At 51.9% G+C, this 26,317-nt stretch overlaps 1 protein-coding gene across 1 annotated transcript in view; it reads left to right on the top strand.

Annotated features, from left to right (window-relative positions):
• Myom3 (myomesin 3) overlaps positions 1–16,438 on the top strand; it is a 40,170-nt gene extending 23,732 nt beyond the window's left edge. Inside the window, exons 20-36 of the mRNA XM_027937455.2 lie at positions 1,754–1,868; positions 2,826–2,982; positions 3,526–3,635; positions 5,034–5,078; positions 5,933–6,069; positions 7,702–7,846; positions 7,988–8,047; positions 8,401–8,468; positions 9,613–9,723; positions 11,341–11,428; positions 11,683–11,721; positions 11,971–12,079; positions 13,224–13,387; positions 13,586–13,622; positions 13,783–13,805; positions 14,866–14,921; positions 16,116–16,438. Coding sequence (XP_027793256.2) covers positions 1,754–1,868; positions 2,826–2,982; positions 3,526–3,635; positions 5,034–5,078; positions 5,933–6,069; positions 7,702–7,846; positions 7,988–8,047; positions 8,401–8,468; positions 9,613–9,723; positions 11,341–11,428; positions 11,683–11,721; positions 11,971–12,079; positions 13,224–13,387; positions 13,586–13,622; positions 13,783–13,805; positions 14,866–14,921; positions 16,116–16,379 — 1,728 coding nt within the window. The 3' untranslated portion in view covers positions 16,380–16,438. The remainder of the gene's footprint in view (positions 1–1,753; positions 1,869–2,825; positions 2,983–3,525; positions 3,636–5,033; positions 5,079–5,932; positions 6,070–7,701; positions 7,847–7,987; positions 8,048–8,400; positions 8,469–9,612; positions 9,724–11,340; positions 11,429–11,682; positions 11,722–11,970; positions 12,080–13,223; positions 13,388–13,585; positions 13,623–13,782; positions 13,806–14,865; positions 14,922–16,115) is intronic.
• The last annotated feature ends 9,879 nt before the right edge of the window (positions 16,439–26,317 follow it).

Below are 26,317 nucleotides of genomic sequence, written 5' to 3'. Positions count from 1 at the left end.
GGTAAGTAAGAAATCCAACAAAACTCTTGGTTTTGTTCATTTTGTGGTTGTTTTAACTTCTACACGTGGAGGAGGGAAGGGAAGCCCAAGGTGGTTTCCCGGCACGACAAAGTCAAGGAAACGAAGGGGTCCCCGGGAGCCTCCACCGCACACAGTCACTGGGACCCTCAGCCAGAACTGTGGACTTTGGTCACTGGCAGCTACTTCTGCAGGCCGTAATGTCCATCCTGGGAAGCCCGTGGGTCTCGGGGGGCCTCCTCCATCAAAGTAGCATGTATCAGGACTGTTCTCTGATGTGGACCAGGTTCTGTGATGTGCAGCTTTAGGGAAGGACAGCCCGTGTCCCCACCCCTCTCTCCAGGCCCCGTTCCCCAGGACAGACAGGTGTTCAGTCACCAGGACCATTCCCTACCCCTCCAGAGAAAAGACAGCAGGGTCCAGAGGCCCGAAACTGTGTGGGACAGAAAAGATACCAACAAGCAGAACATGGCCACTGCAGGTTTCCAGGAAATCTAGAAGGACTTTACCAAGTTGTTCACCCTGGCCCTCTCCAGGGTGGGGCCGCTAGGAGGACATTCAGTCTTCCTTGACATTCTCCTCTATTGCTTTAGAAATTTCCCAGCCGGCATGCATTTCTTTTATAATCAGGAAACACTAAAAATGCTTTGATTTTATAAGGATGAGATTAAGGCCATGTTAGACAGCGTCAGGGAGGACAAGCCTCGCCCAGTGGGATCCTCTGAGGCTCTGCAGTCTCGCTGCCCGGGGGCCGTTCTCTGCAGCAGAGCTGGCCAGTCCTGGGTTGGCCCTGGCCAAGGCAGACAGCCTCAGGGACTTGGCCCAGTTTCCACGTGGGGATGCTTGGCTACCACCCACTCGCTCAATCATTCTCTAACCACTTCTTGGCACCTACTCCGTGCCAGGCCTGGACCAGTTCCTAGACATAAAAACCTGAACAAGTCACGGTCGCTGGGTAACAGGCCATTCCAATTCTGAGTGATGAATGCTCAGAGACAGAGATGGATCTGAGGACTCCCCGGAGCTCAGAGCAGGAATCTCACTGCTGCTTCCCAGGATCCTTGCGTGTGCCGGAGCTCAGTGGGGAAGCCTGAGCTCTATCTAGAAGGAGGGAGGGAAGACTCAGCAAGGACACCATGACTGTGGGGACCCTGGGGAGCCTTGGAGTGCAGGGGTCTATACAGGAGCAAGAGGACAGGAGTCTAAAGCAGAGTGCAAGCCTTTAGGTCCTGCCTGGCGAATTCCGAACTTGACCCTGAAGGCCACTGAAAGATTGGAGCTTGATCAGATTGGCAGAGGGAAAGACAGACTGGGGAAAAGGGGACAGAGCTGCCATTTAGGGCACTGTTGGGCTAATCCAGGTGACGGGAAATGACACCTCAGTCAAGACGTGGCCGGGCCACCTTCAAGGAACGTTAGGAAAATAAAATGGGTGGAACTTAGTGATTGTATGGGAAGGGCTCGAGGAAAGGACATCATGGATGTTCCCAGGCCTGTCCCTGGGCTGGTGGGTGGAAGGTGACATCTATGGAGAGACACGGAACATAGGAAGGAAGAGGGTTTTCTTGGCAGGAGGAGAATAACTCAGAAGAGGGACTGGCTCCTTGCCTGTCCCCAGGCCCCGGCAGCCTGTGTCCTCCTGAGGATTTTGCCAAGTAGTTCTGCACCCCTGGCCGGTGATCCAGGAGGTGCACCTTCACTGTCCTCAGTATTTGCTCTTGTCCCCAACCCCCAGGTGTGTGACTTGAAGCCAGGAAAGAGGTACATGTTCCAAGTACAGGCCATAAATTCAGCTGGCCTTGGGCAACCATCAATGCCTACTGACCCTGTCCTCCTCGAGGACAAGCCAGGTAGGGACAGCTGGAGGGTGCTGGTGCTCCGTGGCTGGGCTGTCACCGAGGCCGGGTGGAGGTTGGTGGGGTGGGAAGTCCCATGAGGATGGCAGCACAAGGACAGGGTCTGCTGGGCCTCTCCTCCCTTGGCCGCTGGGACATCTTCTAGATCTTTCTTTCCTTGCCCCTCCTCTCACCCTTCCCCTCCCCCATCTGTTTCTGTGGGACCCCAGATAGGAACGACCTTTCCACAAACTTGACCGTACCTTCCAGTTTTTCACAGGCCACATGCATAAACCCCTGCCACTCCTTGTACGTCTTTTAAATGACACCCAGCTCCATCTGAGTCCCCAGGAGTGCCCTTGCCTGTCACAGCCACAGTTCCTGAGGTCCCTCCTGTGACACAAGCCAAAGGCTGTTCTAGGTCCTTGCACTTTAGAACTGACTTTGTTACAGTTCAGGGAGATTGACAACCAGGGCACCCAGCTAGAAAACGCCAGAAGCCCTCGGCTCTCGTGACCATCAACCACATTCTCCTTCCAGGCTTTCAATTATTCACTCACCCAACAAATATTTAGGGATGCTGCCATGGTACCAGGGACCCAGAAGTTCACGAGAAAGCAGGTCCCTGCTCTGGGAGGGGGAGGAGCACTCAGGGAGCTGGGGGTCGGTAAACGAGGGAACTCCTCTACGAGGAAGGCAATTTAGGATAGTGTAGAGTGTCACAGAGGAAATAAAACATGGCGCTATGGGGGGTGGGGCCACAGTAGCCGGGGCAGTCAGGAAGGGCCTCTGTGAGGAGGTGACATTTGAGCTGAGAAGGAGCCAGACGGAGCCAGGAGGGCAAGCAAGGAAGTCTGGGCTCTTTATGGTGTTGGAGTGTGATGGCAGCCACTGGAGGGCTCAAGCAGCGAGGGGCATGACCTGATTCACCCTCCATAAGCACCCAGTGCCCACCACTGGATGTCACCTCAGATGCCCGGGAGATCGAGGTCGGCGTGGATGAAGAGGGCCAAATCTACTTGGCTTTCGAAGCCCCAGAGGCCCCCGACTCCTCGGAGTTTCAATGGTCCAAAGACTACAAGGGTCCACCAGACCCCCAGAGGGTGGAGATCAAGGATGAAGTCAACAGGCAAGTGACGGGAAGGGGAGTCGGCGGAAGGAGTGGCGGGGTAGCCCCCCGAAGGGCCGGAATGGTGACGATCTCTTGGAGTTTCTGCTTCACTAAGGAACGGCATGAGACTCTGCCTCGGAGACTCCACGGAGATGCCCAGGCCCCGGTTCCCAGCCTGAGTGCCAGCTTCCTGCTCTGGCACAGTCTCGGGCCTCAGCTTTCTCGTTGATAAATGCAGGTTGGATCAGATGACCACCAGGGCGTCTGTCAATGCCCCAGGTCTCCCTACTCCTCCCCCGGCTGCTCGTGGCCTTGGCCCTGTCCACCAGGAGATAAAGCTGGTGTCTTGGGCCCTGGAGGCAGACGGGGCAATGTGGCCATTAAAGGTGCCAGGCCAGAGGGGCCCCTGCGAAGGTGCAGAGAGGCAGCTGCCCTGCTTCCCAGATTGGTCGGGGTCTCCACTGCAGCACTGGCCACCAGAACCAAGATTCTCCAGCTCTCAGCCCCCAGTGCACAAGACCAAGGACCCCACCCCATAGTCTCTATTCTCCTGTCTGCCAGGTCCAAGGTCATCCTGAAAGAACCTGGCCTTGAGGATTTGGGCACCTACTCAGTGGTAGTCACTGATGCCGATGAAGACATCTCTGCAAGCCACACATTGACGGAGGAAGGTAATTCCCCTGCTCCCTACCGCCTCCCCGGAGACAGACCCTGATCGAGTCCAACACAAACACAACCAGAGTGTAGCAGCCCTCACCCCCACACACACTTCTTCAGTTAGCCAATCAATAATCACCTATGGAGCCTCCACCATACGGCAGGTGCAGTCCTAGGCCCTCAACTCAAAAACCCCTGCCGGAGAGAATTCACATTCTTCTTGTCTTTCATTTTCCCACTTTTGATAAGGGCAAATGTTCCAGGATTATTTTGCTTTTTTCAATAGCATAAGAAAATCAAGATTGCAAGGGTGAAAATGAACCGCAAATGGTAGTTGTTCTGTGGAGTGTGGAAGCCATGTGTCAAGGCTCAGCCACACCTGATGACTCAACTAATGCAACCAGTGCTCGTGGCTGATGGGACGCGCTGGCTGCTGTCTTTAGAGCAAGTGGAAGAGCCCGTGCCCACTGTCTGCTCTTGCACATCAAGGCCTTCAATTGTGCTAAGAAACAAGATCCAGAGGGACTGGGTTCCAATTCTAGTTCCTCAATTTGCTGACTATTTGGCCTTGAGCAAGTCATATCACCTCTCAGACCTCAGTTTCCTCGCCAGCAAAGGGGGATTATAACCCCTGCTGCCCCACAGAACGATCTCATTATGCAGATACAATTAGATGTTTCTGTGCAAACTAAAGCCATCCACCATAATGGGGTTTTTATTTTGTTGATGGGTTGCTTGCCAGAATCCCAACTCATCATGCCAAAGACCCTGGGGATTATAAGAGAAAATGCGGTGTGTGACTGACCCTGCCAATTCATCCCTGCAATACACATTTATTGAGCACTTACTATGTTCCAGACACTCATGTAGGTCCAGAGCTCAGCTCAATGCTAGAGACAAAGCTGACACAAAGAAGCAGTCAGTAAATATGCCAGTACTCTGCAGACCAGCTGTGGAGACATCTCAGTGCTCACTGCATGGTCCAGACCCTCAGGCACTAGGACGGCATGCTATGTGGGTTAACAATGAGGCTCAGGAGGCTGTGGGCCTGGAGAGGCCTGCAGGTGGACAGAGGCGCTCAGCCCACAGCATTGCATGAGAACTACTGAGGTCCAGCAGAGCCTGGCATGAGAAGGTGCTCCTCTAGGGAGGTGGGGCTTGGTCTAGGCCCTGAAGGACAGGAAACCCTGGGGCCTCCAGCAGCAGCCCTAGCAGCTCCCTCCGGGCCCCTGGGCCAAAGCCCACGGTGCTCATCCTCAGCCCCTGTGGAGCACAGGACCCCAAGTTACTCCTCGGATGAGGGCCTCTCTCAGGACTTCACCTGGCATGGGACACAAGGATGGCTCTGTTGGGCTCCTCTGGCCAGGACAGTTCACCCTCTCTGTTTTCTTCCCTGCCTCTCCCTACCCCAGAGCTGAACAGGCTGAAGAAGTTGAGTCATAAGATCAGAAACCCAGGTAAGCCTCCCAGGGACAGCCCCGCGCAGCTCCCAGGGTCCAGGGCAGCCCCTGAGCAGAGCTGGGTCCACCAGAGAGCCAGGAAGGGACCTGGATCACAGGATGGAGAGCCACAGCGCTGGAGGGTCAGAGACCAGGGGAGTCCCTGAAAGAGACCTTGGCCAGCTGATGCGAGGGAAGGAAATGGGATGGTCCCTTCTTATAATCGTTATTGGCTCTTCAGTCATTTGGGTTTGGGATCACCTAAACCTCCGCTTTTCCCCATCGGCAAGGGATAGTGCATTGCCATCCTATGGCCAGGGTCATGAACTTGGCTGCACACTGAAATCGCCCCCAGGAGCTTTTCGAAATCCAGATGCCACCAGGCACAGTGGCACACGCCTGTAATCCCAGCAGCTCAGGAAGCTGAGACAGGAGGATTTAGAGTTCAAAGCCAGCCTCAGCAAAAGTGAGGCACTGAGCAACTCAGTGAGACCCTGTCTCTAAATAAAATACAAAATAGGGCTGGGGATGTGGCTCAATGGTTGAGCGCCCCTGGGTTCAATCCCTGATACTCCCCCCAAAAAAATTCCAATGCCCGGGCAAATCAGAATCTCTGGAGGTGAAGTCCAGACACTAGTGTCTTTGAAAATCCCCCAGGATCTCATGCCCAACCAGGTGTGGACTATGACCCCAGAGCCCATGAAGGGGAAGAGCCAAGATGAGTGGAAAGAAAAGCTGCCCAGACCCACCCGAGTCCAGCCTCAGGCTCTCCAAACCCGTCACACTTCAAATGCCAACGGGGTCCAGGCAGGGCTGGTGGGGAGGGGGAGGAGAGGGCGCCCCACCCACACCCTTCCCAACTGTGCCCCCAGTGATCAGGCTGATCTCCGGCTGGAACATCGACATCCTGGAGAAGGGAGAGGTGCGCCTCTGGCTGGAGGTGGAAAAGCTGTCCCCGGCCGCTGAGCTGCACCTCATCTTCAACCAGAAGGAGATCTTCAGCTCACCGGTAATTGGCCCTCCGTCCCTCCAGGAAGCTCCCCCAGCTCAGCTGACCTTCTCTGGCTTTGGCTCTCCACAGGGTGGAACCTCCCCACAAGGGGCATTTCAGAGATGGCTCTGTGCTTTGGCTGTCACCAAGATGGAGTGGGGATGGGGACACCTGGCTTCTAGTACATGGGAGGTGGAAAGATGTGCAGGATGTGTCAGGAACATTTCTATAAAAGAATTTTCTAGACCCTCTACAACTTTCAAATGTCCCAGCAGACATCCTGAAGGTGGAACACCTTTTCATTCAGATAATTATCCAAGCCCAGACCCTAACCCTGTTTTAGGTAAAAATATAAAGTTCTTCTGCACAAGTTTCATGCACACTGAGTGGAGAGTTTCTGTTCTATTGGTCACTTGTGCTCATTTACTCATTTTCCTATTCTTTATGCAGTAGATCCTGATCTTCTTGCTTTTCTTCTCTTAAATTCAAACTCGTTCATCATAAATCAGTGCAGCATGAATGAGGTTGTGCCTCAGCGTCCACATATCAAAATACACGCTGGTTCATTTTAAATGATTTTTATTGCTTCTTCATATTACAGTGAAAGTGCTACATTGTTTTTATTTTAATTCATAGGTAGATAGGCTGAGTTAGAATGAGCCATATAAATTGCTGATATTCAACCTTATTGATCTGCAAACACGACAATTTCAGTGTCATGAAAGATTCAAGCTCATGATGCAATCTCATGTTATTTGTGAATTTCGTCTGCAGATGGCAAAGCTGCCATCAGAAAACAAGGATTGGGGCTGGTGGAATTGCTGTGTAGCCTGGGCTAGACGCTGAGTTAAATCCCCAGCAGAAAGGAAAGAAGGAAGGAAGAAAGAAGGAGAGAGGGAAGAAAGAAGGAAGAGGGAGAAAGAAGCAAAGCATGTGTTTGTTACAGAGAAGTGGATGCTGGTTTCTGACCAAAGGGAATGCGCTCAGGCAGGGGTGGATGTCAGAAAACTCACATCCAGTCCCATGGGCTGTCTGACCTAACCAGGGCAGGTCTCCACCTCTCTATGCCTCTGTGTTGCATCTGTTCAATGGACAAGTTGCCCCAGGATCAAGAGAAGCATATGAGGAACCCAACTGGAAAGCCCCAAGCACAGATCATACAGCATCTGGACAATCAAATCCCCCTCCAGAAAAACAAAATAAAGTTAGATGCAAATAAAGCCAAACAGAATAAGGACCTAAATATGGAAAATAAAACTTTTTAAACTGCTAGAATGTGGCAAAATGTAAAGAGGGGTTAATTATGGCTGGCTAGTAATGGGTGGTTTTTAATACCATCCTTTATGTACTTCTAGAAAGTTCTAGTAAATTGTAAACGAAGTTGAAAATATCCAAAAATGAGGCACAGGAGGGGTGAGGGACTTATTATTAAACTGTAATTAATTCAAGCATCCAGGGGTGTTCCCAGGCACTGGGTGCTGGGGGAGCCCCAATCTATACAAGCAGGAAAGGGTTGCCCGGGGCCCCTCCCAGTCTCTGAAGGCTGATAACTTTGCACTCATCACCCCCAAGTCCCACCACCCGCTGAGGTACGCCCCACAGCAAAATCCCCAGGATAGGAAAAGTGACTCTGGGGGTTGTTCTCCCCAGAACCGCAAAATCAACTTCGACCGAGAGAAGGGGCTGGTGGAGGTGATCATCCTTCACCTGTCGGAGGAGGATAAGGGGTCGTACACCGCTCAGCTCCAAGACGGAAAAGCTAAGAACCAGATCACCCTGGCCCTGGTGGACGACGGTCAGCCCCGCCCCCCCACCCTGCTGCCCCGCACCGGCCCTCCCTGCCCCGCAGGCTCTGGGCTCCCAGTTCTGGGGCCTGTCCACCCTGGAGTCCTGCGCTTCTCTGGGCTCATGCCAGTTCCTCCCTGTGTGTCCACAGATTTTGACAAACTTCTGAGGAAGGCAGAGGCTAAGAGAAGAGACTGGAAGAGAAAACAAGGTAGGAGGTGCTGGAGGGACGTCCACCTCGGCCACTGGTCCGCGCTGGAGACCAGCTAGACGGGGTGTTAACAGGAGCCCCATCCCCACCCCAGAGAGGCCCAGTGAGGTTCAGTCCAGTTCTGTCCCGGCACCAGAACAAAAAGCACTTCCCCAGCCCGAGTGAGTTCCTCCTTAGAGTTTGCACCCCAGGCCTCTCTCTTGCTTCACCCCAACCCGCCCTGTGCGGGCAGCATCTTAGGGGCCAGTGGTCTTCCGCTGCTTCCGCCCAGCTGCCTTCCCCCGTACGGCCACCAGGTGGCGCCCGGCCGAGCCCGTGTGGATGAGTGGGTGTGTCTCCTGTTCCTCTGGCAGGTCCCTATTTCCAGGATCCCTTGCAGTGGAAGATCACCGAGGACTGCCAAGTGCTGCTAACGTGCAAGGCAAGTTCCCACCTGCCAGTGGGGAGGGACCTGCAGCTTGTCCTCAAGTCCACTGGATGTCCCTCCCCACCCCACTACCATCCCCCATTCCATTCCCTGTGCTTGACTGACCCCATACCTGGGAAGTGGCCCCTGGGAGACCCCACTTAACCTAAAACAAGTCATCTTCCCAGAGAGTGCAGGCAGGAGGACGCATGTGAGGTGGGTCAGCCCGGAGCCAGCGCTCCCAGCACCTCCAGACAGGGTCCCATGGAGCCAGTAGGTCAGGGAGCCTGACTCTGCCCAAAGCATTGCCATACTATTTTATTTCACCCATGTCACAATCGTGGGTGCAATATGCATTATTATCCCCACCTCGCAGATGAGAAAACCTCGGGGAAATATCCCAAGACCGCAGGGTTAGCCGTGGAGTCCAGGTTCTAACTGACACTGCTTGACTCCAAAGCCGGAGGTCCTTCTCAGCACCCTGCAGCCTCTTCAATAACCAGAGAAGGACGGGGTGGGTGGGGGCTCCTCCAGGGGCATATTCATTCCGGGAACTTGAAGCACCTACTATGTGCCAAGTGCTCTGCAAGGTACTAGATGCACAAGGATGCAGTCTTGGTCCCTCAGGCCTCTGGGAGCCCTTGGTCCAGGACGGCTGGAAAGCAGTTTGCCTCGAGCTGGATCAGACCTGAGCCGGGAATGGATTGGTCACAATGGGGGTGTGCGGTGCTTCCAGGGAGATTTCCTGGAGGAAGCGACATCTAACTGAGCCTATGAAAAGTGTTGGGTTGGGGTGGAGCTCAGTGGAAGAGTGTTTGTGGATCATGTGTGAGGCCCTGAGTTCAATCCCCAGTATGCACATGCATGTGCACACACACATGCACACACACACGCATGCACACACAAAAAAAGCCTAGGAATTTACAAGGAGAATAGAGAAGGGAAGAGACCTAGAGGCAGAGGGAACGCTATTAGCAAAAGCTTTGGTTCCAGAGTCCTGCAGAGGAGACTCCTGGCGTCAGGAAGGGGCCCTGGGATCTGACCGAGTGTGGGGGGGATTGGACCCCAGGGAGGAAGCCATGTTTGTGGAACCACTCTGAAGGGCTGAGTTTTCCCTTGAGAAAGCTGATGGCGTCCCCTTGTGCTCCACCCTCCCCAGGTGACCAACACCAAGAAGGAGACTCGCTTCCAGTGGTTCTTCAAGAAAAGGGAGACGCCAGCCGGTCAGTACGACCCGCAGACAGGAGAAGGATGTATCCTCATTGAAGAGGTGGGTGCCGACTGGGCTCCAGCCTCACCCCGCCCTCAGCTGCAAGTGGGCAGCACTGAGGGCACCGGCCTGGGAGTCCCTGCAGGGCTGGGGCCAGGGCGAGCAAGGGAAGCCCTCGTCCTAGGTGCACATCTTAAGGGGCATCAAAACTCAATCACCAAAGTAAGTAACAATATCCCCAGCTCATCATGCAATATCATTAAAAAAATCAAAATTAACAACAACAAAAAAAGACCTTGAAGAAAAAAACTACCCAAATTTTCAATTCGGGCAGGACATGTGTTACTGATTTTCCTTGGCTTGGGCATGAGGCCTGGCCATGCTGCTGACTGTGAATCCTCAGGCTAGCAGCTGTCCTTCTCTGATCTCAGCTTTCATCAGGAAGATGAGCAGGTTGGAAGGGATGCTCTCTCAATGATCCTTCCTGCTCTGACAATCCAGGAAAGAGGTCTCCATGTGAGACAGGTCTGGGCAGAACAGAGTGGGCCTGGAGTTTGATTGTCCCACCCGTCCTTCCCCACGGTCTTTGCAGGAGTGTGCCTGGTTACGGGGCTTGTTCTTAACCCATCTGTATTTCTCTGCCCTGCTGCTGAGTCCCATGGTCTTGCTGAGGGCCACGTAGGACTGGGGAAATCACAGGCTGCCTACTAGAGAGGAAATAATGATCCCGGGGTCTTCTAAATCCTAGGCAGGACAATGCTATATCAGCCCTGGCCACGTTTTACCAAAGGGAAAACTGAGGCTCAGAGGGGTCAAGTTCAAGGATACAAGGCTGGGGCGTGGTTCATAAATCCCCCCAGTCCCTGCTCCCAGTTTGACTGGAACTTTAGAGCTGACAGTGCATGGAGGAAAGGAAGGGGGACGTAGGAAAGAATTGTTGGGGTTCAGTCTCTCAAACCCCAGGTTAAGGGCTGCTTCTGCCTTGGACCTTCGCCCCAAACCCACTATGTGGGGATGCTCTGGGTGCTGGGGACCTTTGAAGCTAATATTACCCCCCTGAAGGAAGTGTTGTATCATGAGAGGTCACTGATCTTGCCTGGAAAGCACCACCCCTGGACTGGAACCGGAGCTCAGTGGCAGAGTGCTTGCCTAGCATGGAAAGCCCTGGGTTCCATCCCAGCACCATCAAAAAAAAAAAAAAAAAGTGCTCCGGGTTCTTGCTTTGCTGAGCGTGGGTTCAGATTTTGTGTGGGGCTGACAGACATGTGCCAGAAAGGCCCCCTTGTCCCAGGCACAAGCAAGCACAACCGTGCTTCCTTCTGAAAGGTGCAGAATGGTCCCTCCATCCGGGGCCCCCAGGCCAGGGGCAGCTTGACAGGGGGTGTGCCATGCTCAGACAAGCTCTGCAAGGAGGGCTGTCTGTGCTGTCAACCCAACTGCAGGGGTCACCACAGCCACCCCGACCCTCCTCAGGCTCAGGCAGGCCCTGAGCAAGGAACCAGCGGTCACTGGAGCCACTTAGAAACCACCAGCCCAGACGAGTGAACCAGGTCCCAGAGAGAGGAGGTCTCGCCTGAGGTCCCGCAGAGTCAGGGCCAGGCCTGCAGCCCAGGCCTCCTCACTTGCCGTCCATCTCTCCCAAACCCCTGCTGACCCGGCCATCTCCTATCCTTCCAGTTGTCCAAAGAGGACCAGGGAATTTACAGAGCAGTGGTCTCTGATGAGCGAGGGGAAGACAACACCATGCTGGACCTCGAAGGTGAAGGTAGGAGCTGGTGACCTTAGAGATGGGCCAGGAGGGCTGTGGGGGTCACACGAGAGCAAGAGACTATGAAATGATCTGTGAGGTAAGATGAATGAGGTCCCCATGTCCCTAAAGCCCTTCACCCCCAAGTCATCCTGCAGATCTCCCTGTGTCCAGAGAACAGCTCATGAGCTCCACCAGCCTTTTCCAAGGACATCCCCATCCTGGGCATCCCTAGAGAGTCTCACACAGCTGACCGTTCTATCTCCCCGCAGCCCTGGATGCCATCTTCACTGAGCTGGGCAGGATCGGAGGTAAGCTAGCCCACCTCTTTGCCCAGCCCCATCCTGATGCCACAGAGCCTCCAAGGGGACTCCCACCAGCCTCAGCTGCCAGGGGTGGGTTAAGTGTCCAACCCAAAGACTGGGAGAGAAGCTGCTTCCTCCTCGCAGCACACGTTCCCCACCACACTGCCCTGCAGGGCAGGAGCAAGCAGGCTGGCCCCAAAACACGCTGCCCAGAGGTCCCTGGGGAAGACTTACCCTCCTCCTCTGTCTCCCCAGCCCTCTCTGCGACCCCACTGAAAATCCAGGGAACCGAGGAGGGGATCCGCATCTTCAGCAAGGTCAAGTACTTCAACGTGGACTACATGAAAACCACCTGGTTCCACAAGTAGGTTGGCCTTGCCCAGAGCTCTAGCCAGACTGCATGGGGCCCAGCACCTGCCCCTCAAGGGCTTCCCTCCTGCCCCCTGCCCAGTCCTCCCAGCAGAGCCCACTTCTAGGGGGTTGGAAGAGACATGGGTTTCATACCAGTTCTGCTGTCTTCAGATGGAGTTGGGGGTGAGGATCAGCAGTCAGAGGAGTAGGTTTTCCAGAGAAAAATGGAAATATAGTAATAGTAACTGTGTATCCGTGGCCACAAAGTGATCATGGTCTCCAGGCAGCATCTAGGAATTGGATGAGAGAGAAATATAGGAACAAGGAATTAATCAGATGGTCAGGTGGGTCACGGTGCCCTTGTGGATCTTTGCAGCCTAGCAGACTCAGGCAGCCAAGCTTAGGGGAAAGGTGCCGGCAGAGGGTCCTCTATAGCTAAAAACTAATTGAGGGTCAGGGCTTGACATGGTAGCCACAGAGATTCAGCCAAAATCTAAGTCACCCCAGATAGTTTGAGAGCAGAATTTTCCAGTGCTTCTTATCATGTGCGTGCCTCAGCCTTGTGCAGCAGACATTACTGCACCCATTGTGAAGGGAAGGCTAGACTGATGGGTTCACGATTGTCGAATGAAAACTGAGGCCAGAGAGAATTACAGAATAATGGGCTCCTTCTCTAGGCATAGAACATTGGGAACACAGGTCGGGTGTCTCCAGGAATGAAATTCAAGTAAAGAAAGGAAAAGAGGGTAACCTTCTATGGCTTCTAAGATTAGGGGAGAGTGATTGTGGGAAGAAACCCTTAAACTCATGGAGGGTTTAAGATGAGAACAAAGAGAAGAGGAACTGGCTCTTGAGGATGGGAGAAGTGGTGGTCAATACCCTGGAGCCACACTTCGCCAGCGTCCCAGCCTACAGGATTTATTACAGATTTGGACTCAGCACCTGCAACAGCTGATATGTCACGAGATTTGATGAATGAGTGAGTGAGTGAGTGGACAGTGGAATGATGATGGTTGGCTGGATGCAGAAGGCAAAGGATCAGTGAGTGGCTATGTGTCCACGTCTCCTGAAAACGACACCCAGGAAGGATTTGGGGCAGGGGTGCTTACAGCCATGTGGCCAGCCAGCCTTGACCATTTCCCTACGGTCACACTCAGAGACAAGCGCCTGGAGACTGGCGATCGGATACGGGCGGGCACCACTCTGGATGAGATCTGGCTCCACATCCTGGACCCCAAAGACTCGGACAAGGGCAAATACAGCCTGGAAATAGCCGCGGGAAAGGAAGTCCGGCAGCTCTCCGTGGACCTCTCGGGGCAAGGTGAGTCTGTCCGCTGAGAAACCTGTTGAGAAAACTCCACGGTCTTTGGGGGGAACTCCTGCCTGTGCACCCCACCCTGTCACTCCCTCAAGAGGATACTGGAATGGGGAGAAGAGTGGAGGACAGTCAGGACTAGGCCCTGTCCCTCAGGGTCCCTGGCAGAGGCCCTGATGCCCCCAACCTTTGTCCTTCTTGCAGCTTTTGACGACGCCTTGGCTGAACACCAGAGACTGAAGTAAGTCTCCTTCGTGGGCCCCTCTGGGGTGTGGCATGAACTGTGCTCAGGACCCCCTCCTGGGACCCCCGGGCCACCTCCACCTCCCCTCCTCACCCCTTCTCCCCCACCAGGCAGGGCTGCCCTTGACCCCACACCTTGTCCTGTTTCTGTTTTTCAGAGCCTTGGCCATCATCGAGAAGAGTAAGTCCCGGGCGTTTCTGGGGGTTTTGCCTCTGAGTCTGGGTGGCCTCCCCGGCAGGCGCTGGAGTCCCAGTTCCCCGGCCGGGTCAGTGGGGCTCTGCAGTCTCACAGGGAGACCTGGGCGGCAGCAGCGCCCACAGATAAGGGACGCAAGGATTCCTGAGACAGTGGGTGTGGACGTGTCCAGCCCGGGCCTGGTGCCCAGCAGGGCCACAGCAACGTTGGTGGCTGTGGTGTGAGGCCTTGCAGGGCCAGCCTCCTCCCGGGAGAGAGCACCGCTGAGAGCAGCCTCGGCCCACTCAGGCCAAGGGGACTCTCGCGCCACCAGCCTGTTTCTCCAGCTCGACCCTCCCTCCCATCCTGCATGCCATGTCTTGGACAAGTGCCCCAACTAGAACCCCAATAGATGCCCGTCAAACTCACCCACATGTGGCTGCTGGGGTTTGTGGCATTGCAGTCTGGGGAAGTGGATCATTTCACCCGGGGGCGCTGAAGATCCCTGCCCACGTGGTGTCCCTCGCTCGGGCCTTTTCTGCCCGAGGGTCCTGCTCCCTTTCCCTGATGCAGGGGCGAGGGCCAGGCTGACACCCCTTCTCTTCCAGCGGCCTCCCTGAAGCATGGGGAACGTATCTGTTTCTGCTTTGTCATTTACAGCCACTCTCTTCCTGCCCACCCACAACAGCCACCAGGTCCGTCCTTGGACCAGAATGAGGGTGTCCCAAAAGCTTCTATCCCACCTCCCCCGGCCAGCTCCTAGTCCACACCCCAGCTGGCTGTCACCACTGTGCAAATTTTACCGCCTGCGACTCAGAGACGCCTCACTGCCTTAAGGGCAGGGTGCTGCTCTCTCTCTCACGCACGCACGCGGTGCTGCCACTCCTCTGGTCAATGGCAGAAACACACCAAGTCCCACACCTCCTACTGGTGAAGACAAGGAAGTGCATCCCACGGTTTTAAAGGTTTCCATCCAACGTGAAGAAAACAGAAACAAGGAGCCTCCCTTAAAATAAGCCTCAGCCCTGGGAAGCGGCTCACCACTGCCGTCTTGTTTCCTTTCCAGATCGAGCCAAAGTGGTGAGGGGCCTGCCGGACGTGGCCACCATCATGGAAGATAAGGTACCCACCCTCCAGCCCACAGAGGGGTCCCAGTGGTGTTCCCTCAGGGAGCCATCCAGGACCGTGACCCTGTGTAGAATCAAGAGCCAGGGGGCAGCTGGCCAGCCAGACAGGCTGGATCTGCAGCAGTCAGCCAAGTGACCACATCTCACTGACCCTGTGTGTTCAGGGAGAGCCCTTCCGCCCTTCCTTCCTTCCTTCCTTCCTTCCTTCCTCCCTCCCTCCCTCCCTCCCTTCCTTCTTTCCTTCCCTCCTTCCACAGTACTGAGGATTCAAGCCAGGGGTACTCTATCAGTAACCTACATTCCCAGCTCCTTTTATTTTTTGAGACAGGATCTCACTGTGTTGCTCAGGGCCTCACTAAGTTGCTGAGTTTGGCCTTGAGCTTGTGATCCTCCTGCCTCAGCCTCCCAAGTGGCTGGGATTACAGGCATGCACACCGCACCTGGCTTCCCATCTCTCTCTGGTGTCACAGACTGCCATCTCTGGCTTCCATTTCCACAAGAGTTTGACTGGACGATCCCTTCTAGGGCTGGAATTATCCAAGACTAGTGTTTTCAAAAATCCTGGCTACCATTTTCTCACGGTGCTTTCTTTGTGCCAGGCTCAATTCCATGTGGGTGACCGGTTTTAACTGATTTCACCATAGAGGCAACCACATGAAATGGGGCATGATTACTAGCAACGCTTGATAGCTGAGGAAACTGAGACTCAGACTAGTCAAGAGACTTATCTAAGGTCACACAGCCTGAAGGAGTAGAGCTGAGATTCAAACTCAGACAGCTCCGGTCCAGAGCTGTTTAACCATTACATTCTGGGACTCTGCATTAGATCTGAATTTTCCAATTCAATTAATAAATCTTTGTGCTATTGTAATAAAATCTTACATGGTAAAGTCATGACACATATATGACAAAAAAGCAATCAAACAAACTGCAGGCCATTCTGGGGCAGGTAATTACTAGAGTGGAATAGTGGGAAATTCTAACTAGTAAGCGCTCCTAGAAAGGTGGATGATGGAGAACGTGGGGTGAAAATAAAATGTCTCTCACCTTTAGAGATCACAGTAAAACCCACACAATGAATTTATCCCAAGGAGCTACCTGTACTAGGAGCTCTCTGGGGACATGAAGGTGAATACCAAGTTCAAGTTACAAGGAGGTGAGACTCTTCTCTTCCTCTCTCTTGGAACAGACCCTGTGCCTGACCTGTGTCATCTCAGGAGACCCAGCTCCTGAAATCGCTTGGCTAAAGAATGACCAGCCTGTCGCCTTCCTCGACCGCTACCACATGGAGGTAAAGGGGACCGAGGTCACCATCACCATTGAGAAGGTCAACAGTGAGGACAGCGGGCGCTATGGCGTCTTTGTCAAGAACAAGTACGGCTCTGAGACAGGCCAGGTCACCATCAGCGTGTTCAAACACGGGGACGAGCCCAAGGAGCTCAAGAAGATGTGATGAGCATGTTCCGGGCACAGCCTGAGATCCAGCCTGCATGGACCAGCAGGGCCAACCAGTGGGTCACAGCCTGGCGCAGGCCACAGGAGCGGGCAGAGGGAAGGGTCAGGGTGGAACCAAGAACATGGGGATGGGGGTAGTGTGGACACACCAAAGGGGAGAAGCAAAGGTCTCAGTAGGGTTTTTGAGAGACCTCCAACATGGCAGGGCGAGCGCTGGACTGGGAATGGGAAATGTAGGTGCAAGACTCGGCTTCAGCTAAACTCTCCGTGAGCCTTTCTCGTCTATCAGTGGGCATTCCTACCCCTCCCCGGCACTGTTTGGGAGGACCCCTGATAAGCCACGTGCCAGTGATTTTCCACAGGAGGCAACTTTGCTCTGCAGGGGACATTTGGCAATGTCACTATTTTGAGCTGTCACAACTGGAGGTGTTTCCTGGAGAGGCTAGTGGGCTGCTAACACCACAGCTCGCCTGCACAGACTCACCAATCCCAGGTGTAAACAGTACAAACACTCACTTGAGATCCAGCCTGTGCCAGGCTGAGGATGGCACTGGGAGGTCAAAGACAAATGATAGACAGGCCCCGCCCATGAGGAGGTCTCTGTCTAGGTCACAGACCTGGGTGCGAATGACTCCAGGAGAAGGCAGGAGAGGGTAAAGATTAGAAAACGAGTCCAAATAAAGTGCCACCAGTGGTCAGAGGAAGGACACAGATGGTTACCTTGATTGGGGCAGGTAGGGTTTTTAATACATGCTCACAATTGGCAAAATCGTTATCGGACCCTGAAAAATTTGGAATGGGTCCATTTTTGCTGCGGGAAGAGAGAAGGTCGCTTCAGGAGTGGGCATGGTGGAAACAAAGGTGAGAAGGGAGGCTGCCTCGGAGACATTGGACGACCTTGGGTGTCAGGCTTGCAGGAGGGGCCTCTTCCCTGGTGTGACAGGTACTGGTTGGCCTTGCTGGATGGATCTCAGGACAGACCTGGGCGTGCCCCTGCCCTCCAGTTTCCTTGTTTTAAAAAAAATAAGACGGCAGGGGGAGGGAATTGCAAAGTTACAGATGTTTGTTATAAAATTTTAGAAAATCCTAGAAATTATAAAGGAGAAAATAAAAATCATCTGTACTCCCATCACCAGGAGGTGACACCTGTCTCCAATTTCTGAAACAACTGCCAGATTGAAGGGTGAAATGAATCCCTCCTACACCCGCTGGCTACATGTGCCAGGGCATGGTGGGAACCAGCAGACCCTGTGGCTCACACTCTGGGCCACACTTCTGGGGAGAGGAGGGCGCCAGCCAGGACCTGATGGGAATGTGGGGAACCATCAGGGTCTTAAAGGCAAACACCCCTAGGCTTGCAAACACCCGCTCGCCAACCACTCGCCATGTGATCTTGCACAGTATTTTCCCTTTTTCTGGACCTCAGTTTCTCATCTATATAATGAGACGTCTGAAAGATCATTTTGAGGACCCTTCCAGCTGACACTAAGATTCTTTATTACTTCCCACAACTTGATTCTCCTTTGCTTCTCCTTTCCTATGAAGAAAGAAAAGAAAAACTCCTTCCTAGCCCACCTCCCACTTGAAGTCTTGCAGTCTCTGAGGAGAATCTTGGCTTCTTTCCTGTGACAATGAAAAATGTTTCAATGACAATGAAAAAAAAAATGTTACACCAACATTGAAAAACCCATTGGCCACGATGGAACATGGTGTGAACGCCCCCTGTTGGCGAGGATTGTGTTTACACTCTAAGAAGACCAGCAGGAAGCTGCTCCCAGGAGGGGCTGGAGATACTGGAGGCTTCATGATGAGGTGGCAAACAAGTTTGGGAGCAGGATCTGGTCCCTGTCCTGCTGCATTTGAGCCTACAGCATATTGATCACAGTTCTTTTTAATTCCCCGACTGACATCTAACATACCTGGTGTACCTGAGTCTGGTACAGATGCTTGCTCTCTCTTCAAATTATGTTTTTACCTTTTAGTATGCCTTGTAGCTGATTGTTGAAAGGTCAACATGACATGTCAGGTCAAAGGAACTGTGATCAATGGGCCTAAATGCTGCAGTGGCAAGGTGTAAGGGAGGGGAAATGTTCTATAGCTGTGATTAGGTCTTAGGTTTTAGCAAAAAACCTGAACCATGAACTCAATGTTCAGAGTTTTCTTTTTCTATGCCCTAAGGTGGGACAGGATGACTATGGGGGGCAGGCTCAGGTGGTTTTCCTTTCCCCAGTAGGATTAAGCTCTAGAAAACCTTAGCAGATTAGGCTCTGGTGAAACAGTGTCCCTGGAGACCAGGCCTTCTTCTTAAGGAGACTAGATGCTCTGGTGGTTTCAAAATGGCTCATTTTTCTCCTCCCCCTGCTGATAGGCAGGGGGTATATTTCTCTGATCTTCGCTGTAAGCGACTGATAAGAGTCCTGGAGGTAGAACTCACAAAAGGGATGCGGGGGCGCTCCTGATGATGGATCCCAAGTCTCTCCCACTTGTCTGCACTGAGCCTTTGGCGATTCCCTACTCACAGCTCATGTTTCCTGACCTCTGCCCTGCACTGGTGTGGGCTTCTACTCCAGGAAGTTGTGATCCTCTGAACCCACCTGTCCCTCTGATTCTGGAGACAGCAGTGTGCCCTATGACCTCACTTCTCTCGGGATGTGTCTAAGAAGAGTTGTTGATTTCTCAGTTTGTTTAGCTCTTTCCTTGTTGGGACAGTGATGACTTCTGAGCTCCTTCCATTCCGACCAGAAACCAGAATTCCCTTCTCTGTAGGACAAGGACAGCTTCTCTTGGTGCAATTTCCTGGATACAGTCCCCCAGGGCACACCTGGAAGACCAGGAACGCAGCACTGGGTTTCCTCTGCTCTCTTTCCCTCGCCCCTGCCTCACGGTGCCCAGGACTGGCGGTTTACCAATAGGGGCCCATCTAGAAGGTCCTAGGAGACCAGGGTGATGGAGGTCCCTGAGATCTTTCACTGTTGTCTCTCTCGGCTCTTCCTACTTAATCCCAAGGAAATTTCAAGGACCAAGGGAGGAGGTGGGGCCGAGGGTGCAGCCTTGCTAAAGGACATGAATCAACAACCTCCCCGAGGATCTTTTCCATCTTCAGTTAGTCTATATTTCCTGAGCCCAAGGTAGGTGGCAGTGGAGTGGCAGGTCCGGTGAAGCCAGCCTCCCCAGCCTCCCCTTGTTTACACTGGCAGCCTGATATCCAGCCTTCACTTCACTCTCTCCTTCCCAACTTGTTCCCACGGGCCTCCAACGTGACCCCAGCCTGGTCCACTCTTCCCAGCATCCCACTTGCTGAAGCCACTCTGTTTCCTTCGTAGCTACAATTCTCACTTGCTGTTTTCTCCGGCTCATCCTGAGAAGCATCTCATTTAGGATCCAGCCTGGTGCCTAGTGCCCAGTGACACAGAAGTCAGAGAGTTCCCCTCTTCTCTGGCAGAACCCACTAGCAAACACACAATCCCAGCACTCTCCGTGGATCTCCCAGTTACAGAGAGCCCAGGACAGATGTGCAGGTTGGAGGAAGGCCAGTCAGCCAGTAAGGGTCCCCGTCTCCCATGCCACTGGCCACTCCACCTCCAAGCCTGCCATGCCAGTGCCATCCTAGGCCCAAGCACTCAAAGCCTTAAGAAGAGTAGAGGAAGCGGCAACCCGAATGGGAAATGTCTGGCCCACAGAGTAACTAGCTCCACCCCCCTGGCCTCCCCTGTGGCTCCAGTCAGATGCTTTCAGTGCTTAAAAAATTCCAAATAGCTCTTGAGTGACATTTCTCACACCAAAAATAGTTTCAGAAGCAACACACCCCAGATGTCTCTTTCGGGGGGGAAGCCAGATACTTGACTCTCAGCACTGGAGAAAAGTCTAACTGCGGAGGCTGGAGGCGGTTCCGTGGAGGAATGTCCCCAGCCCAGAGCAAAACAAACAGCGCAGCCCGAAGGAAGTGCCGCCCTGCCACCCCTACCCCATCCCCGGCCTCCCAGAAACCCACACGCCTGGGGCTGATTTTTAGATCCTTGCTTCCTGTACTAGCAGATCCAAAGGAAGAAACGCAGGGCCACACAAAGCCTTTCCGTTCCAATTATAGAAATGTTCAGGGGGGAAATGAGTCTTGGGGTTTGGGCTTTAAATTCTCCAGTTTTTTTGAAAAGAAAATGGCAGGAAGATAAGGTGGGAAAATTAACAAACAAGAAACCAACCGTTCTTAAAATGGGGTGATGGGCATATGGGGCTTCATGCCAACACTCCCCGTTTTGTAGATTCTTTTTTTTCATGATAAAAAAAATTGTAAGGAGCCATGAGACACAAAACGTTGGTTGTCACGTTCATTATTTTTATCTGAAGACTAGCAGGGTATTAGATACAGGCAAGTGAACACAGAATTCCCCCTCTGGCAGGCAATTCATAGGGTGTGTTATTTTTCAATTGTACTAATTAAAATTAATTAGTGCTTTATAAGAGATAATTATCAGCCAGTGCGGTGGCGCATGCCTGTTATCCCAGCAGCTCTGGAGGCTGAGGCAGGAGGATGGAGAGTTCAAAGCCAGCCTCAGCAAAAGCGAGGCGCTAAGCAACTCAGTGAGACCCTGTCTTTAAATAAAATACAAACTAGGGCTGGGGGTGTGGCTCAGTGGTTGAGTACCCCTGAGTCCCAACCCCGGTACCCAAAAAAAAGAAAAGAAATTATTATCAAGTATGACTGAAAACAAAACAACTCACACATTCAAATGATTCGTGGGCTCCACAATCCTTCAACACAATCTCCGTGGGAGCAAAACCTAGGAAACGAAGCCTAGACGTTGTGATCTGAGATCCACCCTTGTGTTAGCCTGAGTGACGTGATTAAGTCATTTAACCTGCCTGACTCGCAGAGAAAGGAAGTCCTCTCTCTGTGAGATTTCAATGTGATGGAGCTTGCCAGGTAACTAGTGCTGTGCCCCGAATGTGATAAACAGATGAGGCTGCCCTGCACCCATTTCCTGGGATGGGTCGTGCTTCCACAGAATTCAACAGTTCCTTCCTTTTGCACATTTTTTTAAAGTGGTAGATGGACACGATACCTTTATTTTATTTGTTTATATTTTTATGTGGTGCCGGGGGTTGAACCCAGTGCCTTGTGCATGCTAGGCGCTCTACCACTGAGCCACACCCCAGCCCTCTTTTGCACATTTTGGACTGATGACAGTTGGAAGGCTCCCAGAAATAGAAGCCCACAATCTCACTAGAAATTTTTAAAATAGTCTCTGTTTTTATGTTTTTTTAAAATAGAAATTATAAATGCTTGTGGACAAATTAGGCAGGATAGAGAAAACATAAGCCCACTGTAGCAAACATTTCATCACTGTAACACAATACCTGAGATTTACATACATGTAAAGACATACAAGAGAAAAAGGTTGCCGGCAAGGTGGTGCATGGCTGAAATCCCAGTGACTGTGGAGACGGAGGCAGGAGGATTGCAAGTTTGAGGCCATCCCCAGCAACTTAGCAAGACCCTGTCTCAAAATAAAAAATAAAAAGGGTTGGGGATATGGCTCCATAGTTAAACACCACTGAGTTCAATCCCTGGTACCAAAAAAACATATATATGTATATGAAAAGTCATATTATGGTTCATAAATTGGAAGGTTCCAGTCCGAGATGGAGCAGATCCATCATTCGGGGCCTGTGTCAGGTGTGCTGGGTGACGTGGTGAGAGGCAGGTGGCACAGCAACTGTTCACCCCATGGTCAGGAAGCGGAGGAGCAGTAAAAGAAGAATATGAACGAGTGGGCAAGCTTTTGTTTGGGATCTGTTTTCATTCTTTTTTGAGTAGGCATCTCAGGTCACAATGGAGTTATGAAACTAATTTTATTAAAAAATAAAACAATATAATTCCAAATAGCTAGAAGAGAGGATTTTTAATGTTTTCTTCACAAAGAATTGATAAATGTTCAAGATGATGGATAACTTAAATATTCTGATCCATATGCAATCTATAAATATACTAAAATATCACACTGTACCCCATATCGAAGTACAATCATTAACTGTCAACTAAAGAAAGAAAAAGAGGGGCTGGGGATGTGGCTCAAGCGGTAGCGCTCTCACCTGGCATGCGTGCAGCCCGGGTTTGATCCTCAGCACCACATACAAACATGTTGTGTCTGTCGAAAACTAAAAAATAAATATTAAAATTCTCTCTCTCTCTCTCTCTCTCTCTCTCTCAAAAAAAAAAAAAAAAAGATCTTATTAATGATTAAAACTTTAAAAAAAAAAAAAAAGAGTTGGGTGTGGAGGCACACGGCTGTACTCCCAGCAGCTTGGGAGGCTAAGGTGGAGGCTATGTTGTATGAAATGTAAATGAATTTCATGTTTTGACTTAGGTCCCACCCCTAAGATATCTCATTATATCCAGACAAAATATCTTAAAATTCCCAAATCTCCAAAACCCATCTGGTCCAAGCATTGGAAATAAGGGATATTCAATCTGTACTTGCTTTTCAAATATAATAATAGTCGAAGATTTTTCATGACAACTCTTCCTCCTTTTATACCATGTGCTAAATATCATGTAACCATTCATCCATCGATTTAGGCAGTTTCCTTTTCTTCATTGTTGCAAGCAATGATGGACCTTCCATATGGCCCCTTGCCGCAGTCTGGCTGGGCACAAATAACCGAGCCCCCACAAAGCCTTGTAGGTTCAAACAGCAACTCTTTATTCCCCAACTCTCACCGGCACTGCACACATACTACTCGGGAACACACTCCTTCCACCAGGCTCCCCACGCACCTAATCTCTCCAAACCCCTGAGAGAATTCCACCGGAACTCCAAAGTAGCAGGCGCCCGAGGCAGATTCACAGAGCCACCATATTCCGGAGCAGGGTCCATATACAACTCAATCAATCCAGCATCACAGCAATTATATACAGCTTAACTCAAATCATCATCTCAATGGTTCGATGGCATCACCTTTCAACCATTCCCTCTGGCAATATGCCAGGCGTCATTCTGACTCGGCTGTGGCTCTCAACAGCCCCTGTTCATATACCTTTAATCTCATGTAGAGTATTCCCAAGAAACAGAGTATTTCTGCAGGATGAAGTACTTCTGTGGGATGAGTAACTAAAAATGAAACTGCTGCTTTGAATGATCAGCACATTTAAACTTTTGATGGGTATCCCCAAGAAAGACTGCTAATTTAGACCTCCTCGGCAGTGCATAAAACACCTACATCCTTACCCCAATGACCAGCTGCAGTCTGTGTCCCTCCAGAATTCACATGTTGAATTCTGACCTCTGCCAGATGTAATGCACACCTGTGATCCCAGCAACCTGGGAGGCTGAGGCAGGAGGATGGCAAGTTTGAAGCCAGCCTCAGCAACTTAGCGAGGCCCCAGGCAAATTAGCAAAAGCCTATCTCAAATTAAAAGGGCTGGGAATGAACACCTCTGGGTTCATCACTGAAGAGAGAGAGGGGTGGGATGGAATCCTAACTAACCTCCAAGGTGAGGGTCTCAGAAAGTGGGGCCTTTCAAGGATTAAATCATGGTGGCAAAGCCCATGTACATAGGATAAGTGCCCTAAAGACAACCAGAGAACCCTCATTCCTTCCACCATGTGAGGATCCAGGGCAGGTGTCTATGTACCAGAAAGCAGGCCATGGCCGGCACCAAATCTTCCTTGACCTTGACCTGCCCAGATTCTTTCTTTAAAACCAATTCAGTTTGTGGTGTTTGGTGGTAGCAGCCTAAGAAGAGACTAAGGCACCAACCGTTGTTATTACCAAATGTGATAATAGCTTAACGATCTAATGAGCACCCATGACAACTCAATCGTCAACTAATTTGTCCTACAGATATTTTCCAGCTCCTTCTGTGTGCTGGTCTCGGGGCAGCTGTGATAGACAGGGAGAGGGAGAAAGGCAGTGACCAAAAGACATCAGAGTGGACAAGATCTGGGGCACAGAGCTGGGTAAGGACACAGCGTGTGGGGTCAGTGAAGAAACTGTGGCAGCTAAAATCCAGAACTGGTGGTGGCATTAGGAGAGGAGCCAGTGGGGAGCAGGGCTTAGGCTGTAAGGGTAAAAGAAATTGAAGTTAAAGTGTAAAAGTTAAAGTGTAAAAGACCGGGCATTGTAAAGTTTCTAAGCTGCAAGGCCTGAGTTAAAAAGTAAAGGACCAGGTATTGTTAAGTTCCTATGCTACACACAAAACCTGAAATTCCTGTAGCTGTTAGGACAATACTCGGAACTGCCCAGTAAATATTCCCCCTGACCATCTGGTTGTTTAATAACCTAGGACCCTGTGTGGCCTGGCTCGTAGGCCTCGCAGGATCTAAACCAATCAGTTTGAATGTGTACCCTGCTTTAGAACTGACCTATCACCCCCGCCCGACCTGTTCCAGCCAATGAATGTACTAATCATGTCTCAGAATTGTTGTTTGATTTTCCCGTGGTGTATGATGATTTGTTAAAGGAGACTGTGATATATGTAAAGTCCCCGCCCTCCCCAAAAAGTGCACTTAAGCGCTGCTCAACTCCTGCTCGGGGCTCTGGGCTGCTCTCCCTTCTTGAGTGAGCATGGAGCCCCAGCACGCTGGATTGGATCCTCAATAAACCCCTTTTGCTGTTGCATGAGCCTCGGTCTCTTGGTGGTCTCTTCCTCCGACATTCGCCGGACTCTTACATTTGGTGCATGGGCCGGGAATCCCGCAGTGCCGGACAAGGAGACCCCAACGGACTCCTCTGGGGGTAAGTAGGGCGCCTTTTTCCTTTTTATTGCGATCGCTCAAGTCAGGTCAGGTTCAGTTTAAGGGTTGGCAGAGTGGCTGCCGGTGGGGAGCGTAAGCTCCCCCTGGCGGTGGTGGACAGACGTGTCCTGAAGCCACAGGCCACGTCCCCAAGGGACGCCTTGGAGGACTCAGGAAACTGGGGGACGGAAGCGCCCTCAACTCGGAGGTGTATTCAGTGATTCTACTGCCAACCCATCAGGTTCTGCCGGCTACTTTAGTCTTGTTCATTGTCTCGTGTTGAGTTTACTGTCTGCCTTTAGGGTACTCGTGTTAAACGTTTACTGTTCACCGGACCCTTACAAGGCTTGTCAATGGACAGCAAGGGGTCAACTCAGCATCTTGTTCCTTATAGTCTGAATTCCCCCAGAGGCACGCTCTGAGATATGGATTTGGGTGCAAGCAGTTTATTTGGGAGGTGACCCCAGAAGTCACCTTGCAAGTAAGCAAGAAGGTAAGGAGCCAGTAAAGGGCACATTGATGAGCAGGTTATTGCTGGGGACACAGGACAACCTGTGGGGAGCCCTCTGAGAGACTGCATGGAACTCAATCCCATCTACAAGGTGAGGAAGCTGGAGGACTTGCCCCCAATCACAACCTTCACTGGGCAGGGGCACCAGGGACCATCAACTCCCCAACATTCCCAGTACCCCTGTACACAAGGCCAGAGAGCCCCCTGGACAGGGAGAAGCAGGAAGGCTTGGTCCTGCAAGGAGCAGACAGTGTCTGCAGGTGGCCTCCAGGAAGGGCCTGTGGAACATGAGCTGGACGCCAGCAGAGTCTGTGATAGGGTCTTAGCACAACCAGCTGGACTCAGAAGTACTTAGCACCAGGAGCACAGGTGGATCATGGGTAACGGCATGTCTGATGCAGAAGGAAACCGGCTAAGAATGCACCGTCGTCCACCTGGTCAGTGACTGCACATCCAAATTCTGTGCCTCAAACTAACCATAAACCATTGGTGAAGGCGATTCCCCTCTCACTGTCTTGTCAAGGTCACAGTGAGGATGAACGCGGGCAAAGCCTCACTGGTTGGTGGGAAACGAAAACCATGAGACCCTTTTTTATGTAATTGGGACTTTTCATTTTCATGCTCATGTCCCTGACAGGAGGCATGAGTATGTTAAATGCCAAACCAAATTAAATTTCAGATGGCCAGAAC

The sequence above is a fragment of the Marmota flaviventris genome, chromosome 10, assembly GCF_047511675.1.
Source record: "Marmota flaviventris isolate mMarFla1 chromosome 10, mMarFla1.hap1, whole genome shotgun sequence".
NCBI classification, from domain to species: Eukaryota; Metazoa; Chordata; class Mammalia; order Rodentia; family Sciuridae; genus Marmota; species Marmota flaviventris.
This window is presented reverse-complemented; position numbering and strand designations above follow the sequence as displayed.